This window comes from Myotis brandtii, unplaced genomic scaffold, assembly GCF_000412655.1.
Source record: "Myotis brandtii unplaced genomic scaffold, ASM41265v1 scaffold1750, whole genome shotgun sequence".
Taxonomy (NCBI): domain Eukaryota; kingdom Metazoa; phylum Chordata; class Mammalia; order Chiroptera; family Vespertilionidae; genus Myotis; species Myotis brandtii.
In genome coordinates, this window is record NW_005356477.1 from 575,580 (window position 1) to 588,815 (window position 13,236).

The 13,236-nt window shown below is 49.3% G+C and overlaps 1 protein-coding gene across 1 annotated transcript in view; it reads left to right on the top strand.

Moving 5' to 3' along the window:
• The window catches only part of MUC21 (mucin 21, cell surface associated), a 30,419-nt gene extending 19,751 nt beyond the window's left edge, over positions 1 to 10,668 (top strand). Inside the window, exons 2-4 of the mRNA XM_014537272.1 lie at positions 6,404 to 6,527; positions 9,001 to 10,003; positions 10,286 to 10,668. Coding sequence (XP_014392758.1) covers positions 6,404 to 6,527; positions 9,001 to 10,003; positions 10,286 to 10,456 — 1,298 coding nt within the window. The 3' untranslated portion in view covers positions 10,457 to 10,668. The remainder of the gene's footprint in view (positions 1 to 6,403; positions 6,528 to 9,000; positions 10,004 to 10,285) is intronic.
• The last annotated feature ends 2,568 nt before the right edge of the window (positions 10,669 to 13,236 follow it).

Genomic DNA, 13,236 nt, shown 5'->3' on the forward strand with positions numbered 1-13,236 from the left:
CATGATATTGTACATAGAAAACCCTAAAGACTCCACCAAAAAAAAACTACTAGATTTAATAAATGAATTTGGCAATGTAGCAAGATACAAAATCAACACCCAGAAGTTGATGGCTTTTTATACACCAATAATGAATTCTCAAAAAGAGAAACTAAACAAACAATCCCATTTACCATTGTAACAAAAATATTAAGATACTTAGGAATAAACTTAACCAACAAGGTAAAAGACTTGTGCTGGGTCTGACCAGCAGACCCTGAGCAATGGATGAATAATCACTCTAACACACATTTCTATGAAAGAGAAGGCTAAGGGGCTGTTTTGCTTTAGAAGCAAACATCCCTGTTCACCTGCCTCCTTAGGCTTTTATTATAACAACAGTTTGAACTAAAATTAACCTTTAGATACAATCACCAGGGTAAGCATCCTTGAGAAAACCCCTGATCTGTAGTGTCTTTCAAACAAGGACATTTTGAAGTCTAACATAAAGATTCTAGTAAAACACCTGGGGGCTCAGACTTGTTTGGAAAAGTCAAGGCAGGGGCTGCTGCCTTTGGCAAGGTCCCCCAGAGGCCTCTGACCTTTCAGAGAATCATCCTTACAGACTTTCCAACCAAGTCCCATGCTTTCCCACAGACCTGTACTCGGAAAACTACAGGACATTGAAAAAAGAGATAGGAGAAGATATAAACAAGTGAAAAAATATACCGTGCTCATGGATTGGTAGAATTAACAACATTAAAATGTCCATACTACCCAAGGCAATCTACAGAGTCAATGCAATCCCTATTAAAATACCAACAGCATATTTCACAGATTTAGAACAAATACTCCAAAAATTTATATGGAACCTAAAAAGACCCCAAATAGCTACAGCAATCTTGAGAAAGAAGAACAAAGTTGGAAGAATCACAATACCAGATATCTTCAAAGCCACCATAATCAAAACAGCCTGGTACTTGCACAAGAGCAGGCATATAGATCAATGGAACAGAACAGAGAACCCAGAAAGCAACCCAAGCCATTATGCTCAATTAATATTTGACAAAGGAGGCAAGAGCATACAATGGAGTCAAGACAGTCTCTTCAATAAATGGTGTTGGGAAAATTGGACAGATACATGCAAAAAAATGAAACTAGACCACCAACTTACAACATAGACAAGAATAAACTCAAAATGGATAAAAGACCTAAATGTAAGTTGAGAAACAAAACATCCTAGAAAAAAAACATAGGCAGCAAAATCTCAGACATTGCTTGTAGCAATATGTTTACAGATACATCTCCTAGGGCAAAGGAAACAAAGTAGAAAATAAACAAATGGGACTACATCAAAATAAAAAGCTTCTGCACAAAAAAAGAAACCATCAACAAAATGAAAAGGGCACCCCCTGTATGGGAGAATATATTTGGCAATGATACATCTGATAAAGGGTTAATATCCAAAAAATATAAGGAACGCATACATCTTAACAAAAGGAAGACAAACAATCTAATTAAAAAATGGGCAAAGACCTAAATAGACACTTCCCCAAAGTGGACATACAGATGGCCAAGAGACATATGAAAAAATGCTCAAAGTAACTTATTATCAGAGAGATACAAATTAAAATGACAATGAGGTATCACCTCACACCTGTCAGAATGGCTACTATTAACAAATCAACAAATGACAACTGCTGAGAAAATATTAGCAAATTGGATCCAGCAATATATTACCATACCATTATGGAAAACAGTATGGAGTTTCCTCAAAAAATTAAAAATGGCCCTAACCAGTTTGGCTCAGTGGATGGAGCATCGTCCTGCAGACTGAAGGATCCCAGGTTCAATTATGGTCAAGGGCATGTACCTTGGTTCTGGACACATCCCCAGTAGGGGGTGTGCAGGAGGCAGCTGATTGATGTTTCTCTCTCATCAATGTTTCTAACTCTCTATTCCTCTCCCTTCCTCTCTGTAAAAAATCAATAAAATTTATATTTTTTTAAAAATTAAAAATAGTCATTTAACCCAGTGATCCCACTTCTATGAATATATCCTAAGAAACCCGAAACACCAACCAGAAAGAATGTATGCTCCCCTATGTTCATAGCAGCACAATTTACAATAGCTAAGATCTGGAAACAGCCCAAGTGCCCATCAGTTGATGAGTGGATTAGAAAACTGTGGTACATCTACACCATGGAATACTATGCAGCCGTAAAAAAGAAGACTCTCTTACCCTTTGAGACAGCATGGAGGGACCTGGAGACTATCGTGCTAAGTGAAAGAAGTCAGTCGGAGAAAGACAAGTATCACGATCACACCCATATGTGGAATCTAAGGAACAAAATAAACTGATGAACAGAGTGGATCCAGAGGCATGGAAGCCTGGAACAGAGTGCGGAGTCTCAGAGGGAAGGCGGGGGAGGGATGGTGGTGTGATGTAATCACCCAAAGACCTTGTGTGCAAACAACAAAACAAACAAAGAAAAAAGCAGTGGGAAGTCACCTCTAATTATATCAGGCTTGAGTCTTGACCATGGGCTTGATTGGTAAAAGGTACACAGCAGGAATTCTGCAAGCGCTGTTGGCAACCTGATCTTCACGGGTCTACTGTCCATTCTTCCCCGTTTTTGGTGGGTGTTTATCTTCACTCAAGGATATTTTTGCATTGATTTTTAGAGAGAGTGGAAGGGAGAGAGAGAGACAGAGAGAAACATCGGTGTGAGAGAGACACATCAATTGGTTGTCTCCTGCACAGCCCCGAGCAGGGCCGGGGATCATGCCGGCAACCGAGGTACGTGCCCTTGATTGGAATCAAACCTGGGACCCATCTATGCGTGGGCCAATGCTCTAACCATTGAGCAACTGATTAGGGCATTTCTTTTTTTTTTAAGTGTTTTTTTTTTTGTTGTTGTTGTTAATCCTCACCTGAGGTTATTTTTCCATTAATTTATAGGGAGGGTGGAAGAGAGAGAGAAAGACAGAGAGAAACATCGATATGAGAGAAACACATCGATTGGTTGCCTCCTGCATGAGCTCCAACCAGGGTCCGGGCGGGGGAGGAGCCTATAACCAAGGTACATGCCCTTGACTGGAATCGACCCGGGGCCCCTTTGGTCCTCAAGCCGACACTCTATCCACTGAGCCAAACTGGCTAGGGCACATTCCTTTTTTTTGAAATTGAGGTACACTTGACCTCTAACATTACGTTAGTTAGGTAGGTGTACAACATAATGATTTGCTATTTGCATTCATGTGAAATGGTCCCCCGGAAAGCCTGGCTGCCCTCGGTAGAGGCTGTAGCTTCAATCACACACACCAGGCGGACAGCAAAGCATCTGCGACCCCTCGGTGCCTGCAGTCCTCCTCCCTTTTGGGGAGATTCTTCTCCTTACTCTGTTTCTCCCAGATTCCTCCCACGTGGAATCTTATAGTCATGTTTGTCTCCTTTGCTTTTGTCCTTTATTATCACATGCTTATGATGTGCAAACACCATGCTGGTACCTTTAAACACACCATCATTTCTTTCTCGAAACAATCCAATGGGAACTTAAGTTTCCGGCTCCATAATGAGCTAGGAGCCTTGACTTAAAATACCCTGAAAAGCTTAACATGGTGGACTTAAAGCAGCCGTGGGCAAACTACGGCCGGCGGGCCAGATCTGGCCCGTTTGAAATGAATAAAACTAAAAAAAAAAAGACCGTACCCTTTTATGTAATGATGTTTACTTTGAATTTATATTAGTTCACACAAACACTCCATCCATGCTTTTGTTCCGGCCCTCCGGTCCAGTTTAAGAACCCATTGTGGCCCTCGAGTCAAAAAGTTTGCCCACCCCTGACTTAAAGTCTTCTTAAATGAGCCAGCGAGTTGGCAGGGAAGTAAGGAACGCTAAAAGCAAAGACTAAGTTAAGATAGGAAGCCAAGGTGTAAGGGGTGTACTGAAGCCAACTTTGGCCAAACCAGGTGCACTGAACCTTCAGCAGCACCAGCCGCGGCAGGACCCTCACAGCAATCTCTACCCCGCAGGGCGAGTGCAGACTGCAGGCAGGACCCTCACAGCAATCTCTACCCCGCAGGGAGGTGCAGACTGCAGGCAGGACCCTCACAGCAATCTCTACCCCGCAGGGAGAGTGCAGACTGCAGCCTGCCCCCCCCCCCTCCACCCCCGGGAAACGCAAGTAAGATCGCTTGTCTCTAAACGTGGTGCAGGGAAGGGAGAAGAAAGGGACATATGTCAAGAAATAGCTGTAACCACAATACTTCACATGGTTTGCAGCCCCAAATCACGGGTAATTCAAAAGATCTCAAGCCTATCATTTAATTCAAAAGAATTCTCGAGTGGTAATGCCTCCATATGCCTGGCCCACGAATGCAAATTCTTTGTGGAAGATCAGATCTTTACCTCAGGCCTCACGGAACTTCTACAGATAACATCACAAGAAAAGTAAATTCGTAGTCATAGCTCTCAATCACTAATGAAAACAGACGCCAGGAGTGACAGCCAGCAGGAAGCCAGCTGCACGGACGGGCACTGGGATTAGTACACCCAGAGCACAAAGCCACGGGCTTACGTGTGTCACAGCTGTAGAGCTGACCACAGATATCCGCTCTCCATCTTCAACAACAGAATCCTCAAGTTTTAGTTGAGTGTGTGTCCACCCACCTAGACAGTGTATTTCCGTATCTTTGAAGCTGTCTGTAATGATGTGACCATATTCTGGCTTATGGTGCATAAGCAGACAACAATAACCTCTCATGAAGTTATAAAACAAAATAAAATTAAAATACTTGATAACATTAGGGTATGAGTTGGGAAATGGTAATAAGAATTAAAATGTGCCGAGGTCCTTGTATTGTTTTGAGGAAGAGTAAAACATGAGCTACACTTAGACTATAGTAAGTACGCATGTGAAGTTCTTTTTAGGATGACCTCTCACAGGTGCCATCTGGGCTGCAATTCAGGACCCGTGCGATTCTAGAGGGAAAGAAGGTTTCTTTCTCACACTGCTGGTATTTTTTAGCCACAGAATAGGATTGCTGTGAACCCAGGATCCAACCCATCACTGACGGCCCCTTGCCCTCTGCCTCAGGAACTGCCCATCACGGCCGCCAGGACATCTGCGTCTGAGCCTTTCCCAGTGCGCCCATCTCTTCCGGACTCCGACTCACTCATTCCAAAGTCCCGGGTGTCTCCAGCGCCTCCCGCTTGCCAACTCCTTTCTAACAGGTCTCACGTTGGGGATGCTCATTCAAATAAACGACCACACTCACTCCGTGTGGAACTCCCATTGGTCCCACACCTCCTGCCCTGGCCACAGGATGTCTTCCCCATGAGCTCCCCAAACCTCCCACGCATTTGGGTGTGACCAGTCATGCTCACTTAGTGGACCGTGTGTGCTTTCTGCTGCTGCGGTCTTCTGTGTCCAGACCCAATGCGAAGCTCCCGGCGGACTAGGACTAACAGACTTGAGTCTCCTAATGTGGCCTGAGGTGCACCTGCTGGGAGATGCCTCACCGACGCTTCGGAGAAGGAACATCCATGGATCCCAGAGTGGAAAAGCTCCTACGGATTCCTCTGAAAATAGGCAAGATGGGAAGTCCCGTGCTTGAGGTCATACGCCCCCTCAGTCTGACGGGTGGCTTGTTCTTGCACATTCAACACTCTCCCCACGCCCGCAGCCCCCATGCCCGGGACACCGCCGAGATGGCTTCATTGAGCCCTGGACCCCACTTCCCCTGTTCACTCATTAATTGTTGAAGGCCTACTGCTCACCAGCCTTCTGTCGTACATCTGCCTTCTGCCCATAACCCAGGGCCCAGATCTCTCATTACTGCTCTCCTTAGAGTCTCCTATTTCTGTTTGCCCCCTTAGCTCAGTCCATTAGGGCATCTTCCCTGCTAAAAGAGCAGGCCCACAGGACTCCCTGACCGGGAGAAAGAAGTAGAACAGGTTTCTGGCCCCATCCCTGCCTCAGAGGGTGGGTCCCTTCCACTCTGACAATCTTGATTACCTTGTCCCATTCTGCTTCCTGCTGCAACCCAGCCCAATGCCCTGTCTAGTGTGATCATGTCTTTCTCCTTTCTCACCTTCCTCTTGACCTCTAGTCTATGCCTTCCCAGGCTCAGTATTGTTTTGTTAGCTGCTCAAAGCTGACAGAAGAACAAGTCAACTTCTCGACTCCTCCCCCACCCATCTGAAGCTATAAAGGCCCCTGCAGCTCTTCCACGATAAAGAGGCAACAGCATCGCATGGAGAAAGCTTAAGGAACCCAGGCATCCAGTCTCTCACCCCACCTCCTAGCTCACGGCTCTTCCAAGAACACATACTTAGGAGACCCCAGCTCCTGGAAGCGTCAGCCTTTACCTCTTCACCCGGAACTCTCCTTTCTCGAGAATACTGCTCTTTGCCTTCTAGGGCTTGGCCGCATCTGGGATCCACGCATCTTGCTTTCTGGACACCAAGAGGCAGATCGAGATGCAGACAGGAAGCACTCCCTTGAAGTATTGGCTACTATTACATCTCCTGCTTTTAGGACATGGTGAGTGATTTCCTTAAAAGCGGGTGGTCTGAGAACCTTTGAGGGACTGCAGAGTGGTGACCACTCCCAGGGTGGCTGCGGTGGTCCTCCATGTGAGCACCTTCATTTTGCTCCAATCACTCCAGTCTAACAACGAATGACCTGGGGGCCGGCAGAGCACAGTGTTAACACTGGTTTCAGTGCTTTGGGTGAGCTGTTTAACTTCTCTGTGCCTAGGTTTCTGCATCTATAAAACGGTAATGACTTATGTGATGTGACTGGGGCAGGGGGAGTTAAATAGTAAGGACAGGAAGAATTATCTACTTTAAAAAATATCACTCATCTATATTCTACAAATTTTATTTCTCTCCTGTTCCTAACCTGATTCGCATCATCCTAATCAGCCTCAGACCAAGGAGAATAGAAGTCAAGAGTCAAAACAGACTCCCACCCTGTCCCATAGCCCTGGCACTCAGACCTCAGAGCTCTTAGTGCACAACCAGAAAGCTGGACTTCCAGAGAATTCATCATTTGGAATCAAAATTAGGCCTCTTATCATTTTGACTCACCTCTTCTCCAAAGCTTCTCAGGTCAAAGCCACTCTCTCTCAGATGTCACCTCTGCATGTGGTCGTCTCCATTTCCTATTTAGTTTTACTCATGATTCTGATCTTACCCCCAATTTCCATCCCATTGCAGAATTTGGGGATCTTCCCAAAATAGAGCTATACTCTAACCCTATGTTACTTGAAATAAAACTGAGGGAAAATGCACACATGCAGAGTGAGGTGAGGAGCACCCGTGTCCCAGGCAGCAGTGAAACAAGCCCCAATGAGATAGATGCAAACTCAGGGAGACGCCGCGTGTCTGTCCTTCAGGGTCATGAGGGCAAACAGTGGGCACAACCTAAACTCCAGGTGAGCCTCCCTACACTTGTGGGAATTGATTTATGGCTCTTAATCTGGGCAGATCGTGCACATTTAACCTACACATAACCTGTTCTTCTCCAGCCTCTGCCAAGGTGGTCAGGAGCCCTTGGCACTCCAATGCCAATAGAACCACTCGCCCATTAGGAGAGACAGATAGCTGGCCCCACCTCAAACTCTGATTCATTCAGTCTGGAGTGGTTTGTGTAGACATCTTTATTTTTTACTAGTGGCCTGGTGCACGGATTCATGCACATTGAAAGGAAATTAATTAGAAGAAATATTTTAATATCACTGTTCGCCCTTTCTCTATAATAGAAGTGTCAACCAAATTCACGATTGACAATGACAGATGGAAACACACACGTGCAGTTGGTGCCAGTGAGAGCTTTATATGTATTGCACATACATGTGTGAGTCAGCTTAGCCTTTTATAGATATAGAATAAATTTGGTTAATTATACCTGCTTTCTGATGTAGCTAAACTTTTTCCAGCCCAGTGAAGCACCCTAACTTCTCTTTCAGGTAATTGTCAGCAACACAGCAGTAAATATCAACATGAAGCAGATTATTATTGTAGATCATGCAGGGAGAACAAAGGGTAAATATTTAACTGCAGCAGTGTTTGACTATATTCTGCACAGTGAGAAAACCTGAAGTAATTTTTAAAGTCCACCATTTCTTACTTCTTTTCAGTCGGGTCAAGTTTCTAAGCTTTCTAAATCTCCATTTTCCAGTTAATGAAAAGAAAATAGGATTCCACCAAGTCTCCTATCCACCTACTCCAGGACTTGTGTGAGAATCAAATGAGATGAGGCACGGGAAAATGCTTCACAGACATTTGGTTAAAGTGTGAAATGTTTCCACCTGGCTATAAAGCAAGTCATGTTCCTTGGCTGAAGAAACTGCAAGGAGGCTAGTCACTAGTGGAAGCTGGGCGTTGCTACATGACGTCATTACCCATACGGTTGGACACTTAACATATTAGCCTTTTATATAGATAGATAAGCTCTCCCGGTGACCCTAATGTAGGTGTTTTCTGCATAACACTCTGAGAAATATTTTCCAAGGAGGGAGCAACACTACTTTAAGACTGAATGAATCAATATACTATTTTCACCTGGTCCTACAATTTCTTTATGATAATTTTAATCTGTATTAGATCTTGTATAGAAGATTTTGGAATAAGCTTATTGCCAGTGAAACTAGGTCAGCTAACCCTGGTGTTGGGGCTGGGTGGGGAGGATGACAGAGCAAGGCAGCTACTAGTAAAGTTGCAGGCTCAACAGCTTGGGTTCAAATTCTGTTCTACTGACCAGCTATATAAACTTGGGCTAGGTTCAACATCTTTAAGCCTCCATTTCTTCATCTTAGCTGGTAATAGTAATAGAATATATTTCATGGGCTTGTGTGAGCATTAAATAGAATTACCTATGTAACGAATTTAAACCAAATGTTGAGCAGAAATTATATATTCTCTCAAATGTGTCATCATTTATCATTATCATCAGATATAACTTCCAGTGATAATAGCATAACTACCAATGCTGGATCCAGTGTTACCCCCAGTGGCAACAGCGGAACCCCCACCGCTGGATCCAGTGCTACCCCCAGTGGCAGCAGCGGAACCCCCACCCGTAGACCCAGTGTTACCCCCCGTGGCAACAGTGGAACCCCCACCCCTGGATCCAGGGCTACCCCCAGTGGCAGCAGCGGAACCCCCACCCGTAGACCCAGTGTTACCCCCCGTGGCAACAGTGGAACCCCCACCCCTGGATCCAGGGCTACCCCCAGTGGCAGCAGCGGAACCCCCACCCCTGGATCCAGTGCTACCCCCAGTGGCAGCAGCGGAACCCCCACCCCTGGATCCATTGCTACCCCCAGTGGCAGCAGCGGAACCCCCACCAGTAGACCCAGTGTTACCCCCAGTGGCAACAGTGGAACCCCCACCCCTGGATCCAGGGCTACCCCCAGTGGCAGCAGCGGAACCCCCACCCCTGGATCCAGGGCTACCCCCAGTGGCAGCAGCGGAACCCCCACCCCTGGATCCAGGGCTACCCCCAGTGGCAGCAGCGGAACCCCCACCCCTGGATCCAGGGCTACCCCCAGTGGCAGCAGCGGAACCCCCACCCCTGGATCCAGGGCTACCCCCAGTGGCAGCAGCGGAACCCCCACCCCTGGATCCAGGGCTACCCCCAGTGGCAGCAGCGGAACCCCCACCCCTGGATCCAGGGCTACCCCCAGTGGCAGCAGCGGAACCCCCACCCCTGGATCCAGGGCTACCCCCAGTGGCAGCAGCGGAACCCCCACCCCTGGATCCAGTGTTACCCCCAGTGGCAACAGTGGAACCCCCACCCCTGGACCCAGTGCTACCTCCAGTGGCAACAGCAGAGCCCCTTCACCTTCTCCACCTGGGATGCACACAACTTCCGATGTGCTTAGCTTAAGTGCTGCTACCTCAACGAGCAGCGTGAGGCCCGAAGGGTCCCTGAAGCCATGGGAAATCTTCCTCATCACGCTGGGCTCGGCTGCAGTGGCTGTGGGGCTCTTCGCTGGGCTCTTCCTCTGTGTGGTGAGTGCCTAATGAGCAGGGACGTGCCTGGGGAGGAGCAGCAGGAACGAGGAAGTGGTCTCAGGAGCAGGGGAGCCAGGCCGGGGCTGAGCAGGGGAGGAAGACGTACTAAGAGAAGGAGCCACCATGTAAGAGGGAACTATTGACTGGAGAGAAAGGGGCTGGAAGAAGGAGAGGGCTGGAGGGCCCGAGGTTTGAAGGGGAGGAGACTCTGGAAGGCATCCGTGGTGAAGACCTGTGAGAGGGGTACAGCGTTGAAACTATTCTCCCTTCTTGTTCTAGAGAAACTCCCTGTGCCTGAGAGACGCCTTTGACGCAGCTGTCTACCATCCCCATGACCTCCAAGTGGGCCCGGGCCCCGGAGGGAGGGAGGGCTCCCATTACAGGCCGAGGTGGAGGAGACGGGGGTCCTCTGCAGTCCTGGAGATGAGAGGGCCGCACCCACGGCCCTGAGCAGCGCTGGCCAGGGCCACACCTTCCTGGAGGAAGCTGGCCTGGCGGGCGGGAGACCCGAGTGTCTTCGTTCATCCCCAGGAGTCCCCTCCCAGCGCTGTTGGGATCTGTGACAGCCTCGGGGAAGACACTTCCTCCCTCTCAGCTGCTTGTACCAGACATTGGAGAGAGGAGCCACTCTTCCTTGGTCATTTAGCTAAGAAATAAACACACCGGAAGGAGCTCAGAGCCTGTGAGTGAGGGAGTGAGGGAGTGAGTGGGTGAGAAATTGTTGGGAGCACTAACTCCTGAATCCTGCTCCTGCGCCAGCTGTGGGAACAGGTCCTTCTCTGCCAGGGGCTGTGCCCCGTGGACACCGGGCAATAGAGACATGAGGAGTCGCTGTGAGGCTATAAGAGAGTCTTTATCGCAGACCAGTAGCCATTGCTAACAAGGAGCCATCAGACAAAACAGTTCTTCAAAAGTGCCCCACAAGGCAGCCGCAAACACAGGAGCCCTTGTACACAGCAGCCCCTGCTAATACATGCCCCACAAGGTAGCCGCAAACACAGGAGCCATTGTACACAGCAGCACCCGCTAATACAGGACAATCACAGGAGTCCCGTACACAGCAGCCCCTGCTAATACAGGACACACACAGGAGCCCAGTACACACAGCAGCCCCTGCTAATACAGGACAATCACAGGAGTCCTTGTATACAGCAGCACCCGCTAATACAGGACAATCACAGGAGTCCCGTACACAGCAGCCCCTGCTAATACAGTACAATCACAGGAGCCCTTGTACACAGCAGCCCCTGCTAATACAGGACAAACACAGGAGTCCAGTAAAGCAGCTGCCCACCAGTGTACTCTAGACAGTGCCCCCACTCAAATTGCCATGAACAGCTGGCGTACTCTGATTAGGGTCCCACACTCCACCCCTTACTCCAGATGGTCTTCTAAGGGGCACCCTGGCCTAGTTGCCAGCTCCTTGAATACAGAGCCTACAACAATACCAACTGTAGCATGTTAGGAGCAGTACTTCAGCCCTATAGTAAAACTCACGAATGCCTAATCCATGTCCATCCCACCAACCTCGGGGGGTCATGGGGGAGGGCCTGTATGGCCTGTACTTCATTATCTCTTTCAGGGCACTGCTTACACTCCCAGGGCTGGACCAAGGGGCGTGACTGTCACTTATAGTCGTACCTGCTTCCCCAGGGGGATAGGAGGGCTACCCAGGGCCCTTCCCTAGTAACAGACCATGGCCAGGTCCACACTCCCTGTCCCCCCTCTGCCAAGGGGGAGGCCTTGGGTTGCAGCAGCTCGTCTGTTGCTTTGACCTGCACTGCAGTGTCTGAGGAAACCTCGTACAGACTCTTCCAGTTGAATCTTTCAGGCTACGCGGGTCCCCACAGGGGGCCTGGCCTACTAGCCACTGTTGCTTGTGCCATCGTGGCAACTACAAGGGCAGCCCAGCTGTGCGTTCCAATGGCCAAAGTACCCAAATGGACAGTCACAGCCGTCCATGTGGCTGGGTTCTTCCCCACCTGCCCGGGCCGTGTACCACCTGGTCTCCGGGTGGGGGGCGGACCCTCTCGGAACGGACTAGGGAGCACCTCCTCCACCGGGGTGTCATCCCTGCACAGGGTCTCAGATGTCACAGGACCCAGCAGGGCTTGCAATCCCTGTGACAGAGGGCTGGTCCTCACTGCGGCGCTCTGTTCCAGATAGGCCCCCACTTTGCTAAAGGTGGGGTTTGTGCCGCTCCCGACATGGGCAGGTCACACAGGCCTGTAAGGCAGCACTCATGGCTGCCCACTGTCTCCCAACAAGAGAGCATCAGCTCCCAGTTTCCTTCATCACTGGGACCAAAACCTGATGGGTACCTGTCTCCGCCCACTTGGGCGACTGCCCTCTAGTTCTGGGGTTCAACCCCACGCCGCCCCCTTTCATGACAACTGACAATGGCGTCACAACGGCGCCAAGTGGGAACTGGACACTCGCCAACACCCTAAAAGGCCAACATAGGTCTGTAACAACTCCTGGCAGCTGCGTTCAAGTTCTGCAAGAGAATCAGAGTTAACACAACATCATTACCACATGGAACATTGGCCCCAGGGAGGCTGGCCCAGGCCACTGCACAGTGGTGCCGCCCTCGCGCCGGAATTGGGCGGTCCACGAGATCCGCTATAGCCTGCGCTGCAGAGGGTGACAGGGGAGGCACTTCATTCCGTTCTCTGCAATCCACGGTCAGTCAGGTCAGTAGCTGTCAGGCACCGGAGATTGCGGGGCTACGTGCCATAGACGATCCTCACCTTCTCCAGCCGCAACACCGCCTGTCCAATCTCCCCAAGATGCACTCCTGCACGGGAGAGAGTTGCTTGCGGCACACAGACAGCTCTGCCTCCGCACCCAGCTACATGAGCAACGGGGCCGCACATCTATCCGGCCAACAGCAGTCTGCACCAGCGGGTTCAACATACAGCCTCCAGGGCCGCCAACTGGGTGCCTTGCCCCTCCCTTAGTCTAGGACAGTGGTCTTCAAACTGCGGCCCGCAAGCCACATGCGGCTCTTTGGCCCCTTGAGTGTGGCTCTTCCACAAAATACCGACTTCTGTGCATGGGCCACGAAGTTTCAATCACTGTACGTGCTCGCCAGCACGTGGTATTTTGTGGAAGAGCCACACTCAATGGGCCAAAGAGCCGCATGTGGCTCGCGGGCCGCAGTTTGCCGACCACTGGTCTAGGAGATCAAGGTTTGGCTCAATGGATAGAGTGTCAGCCTGTCGATTGAA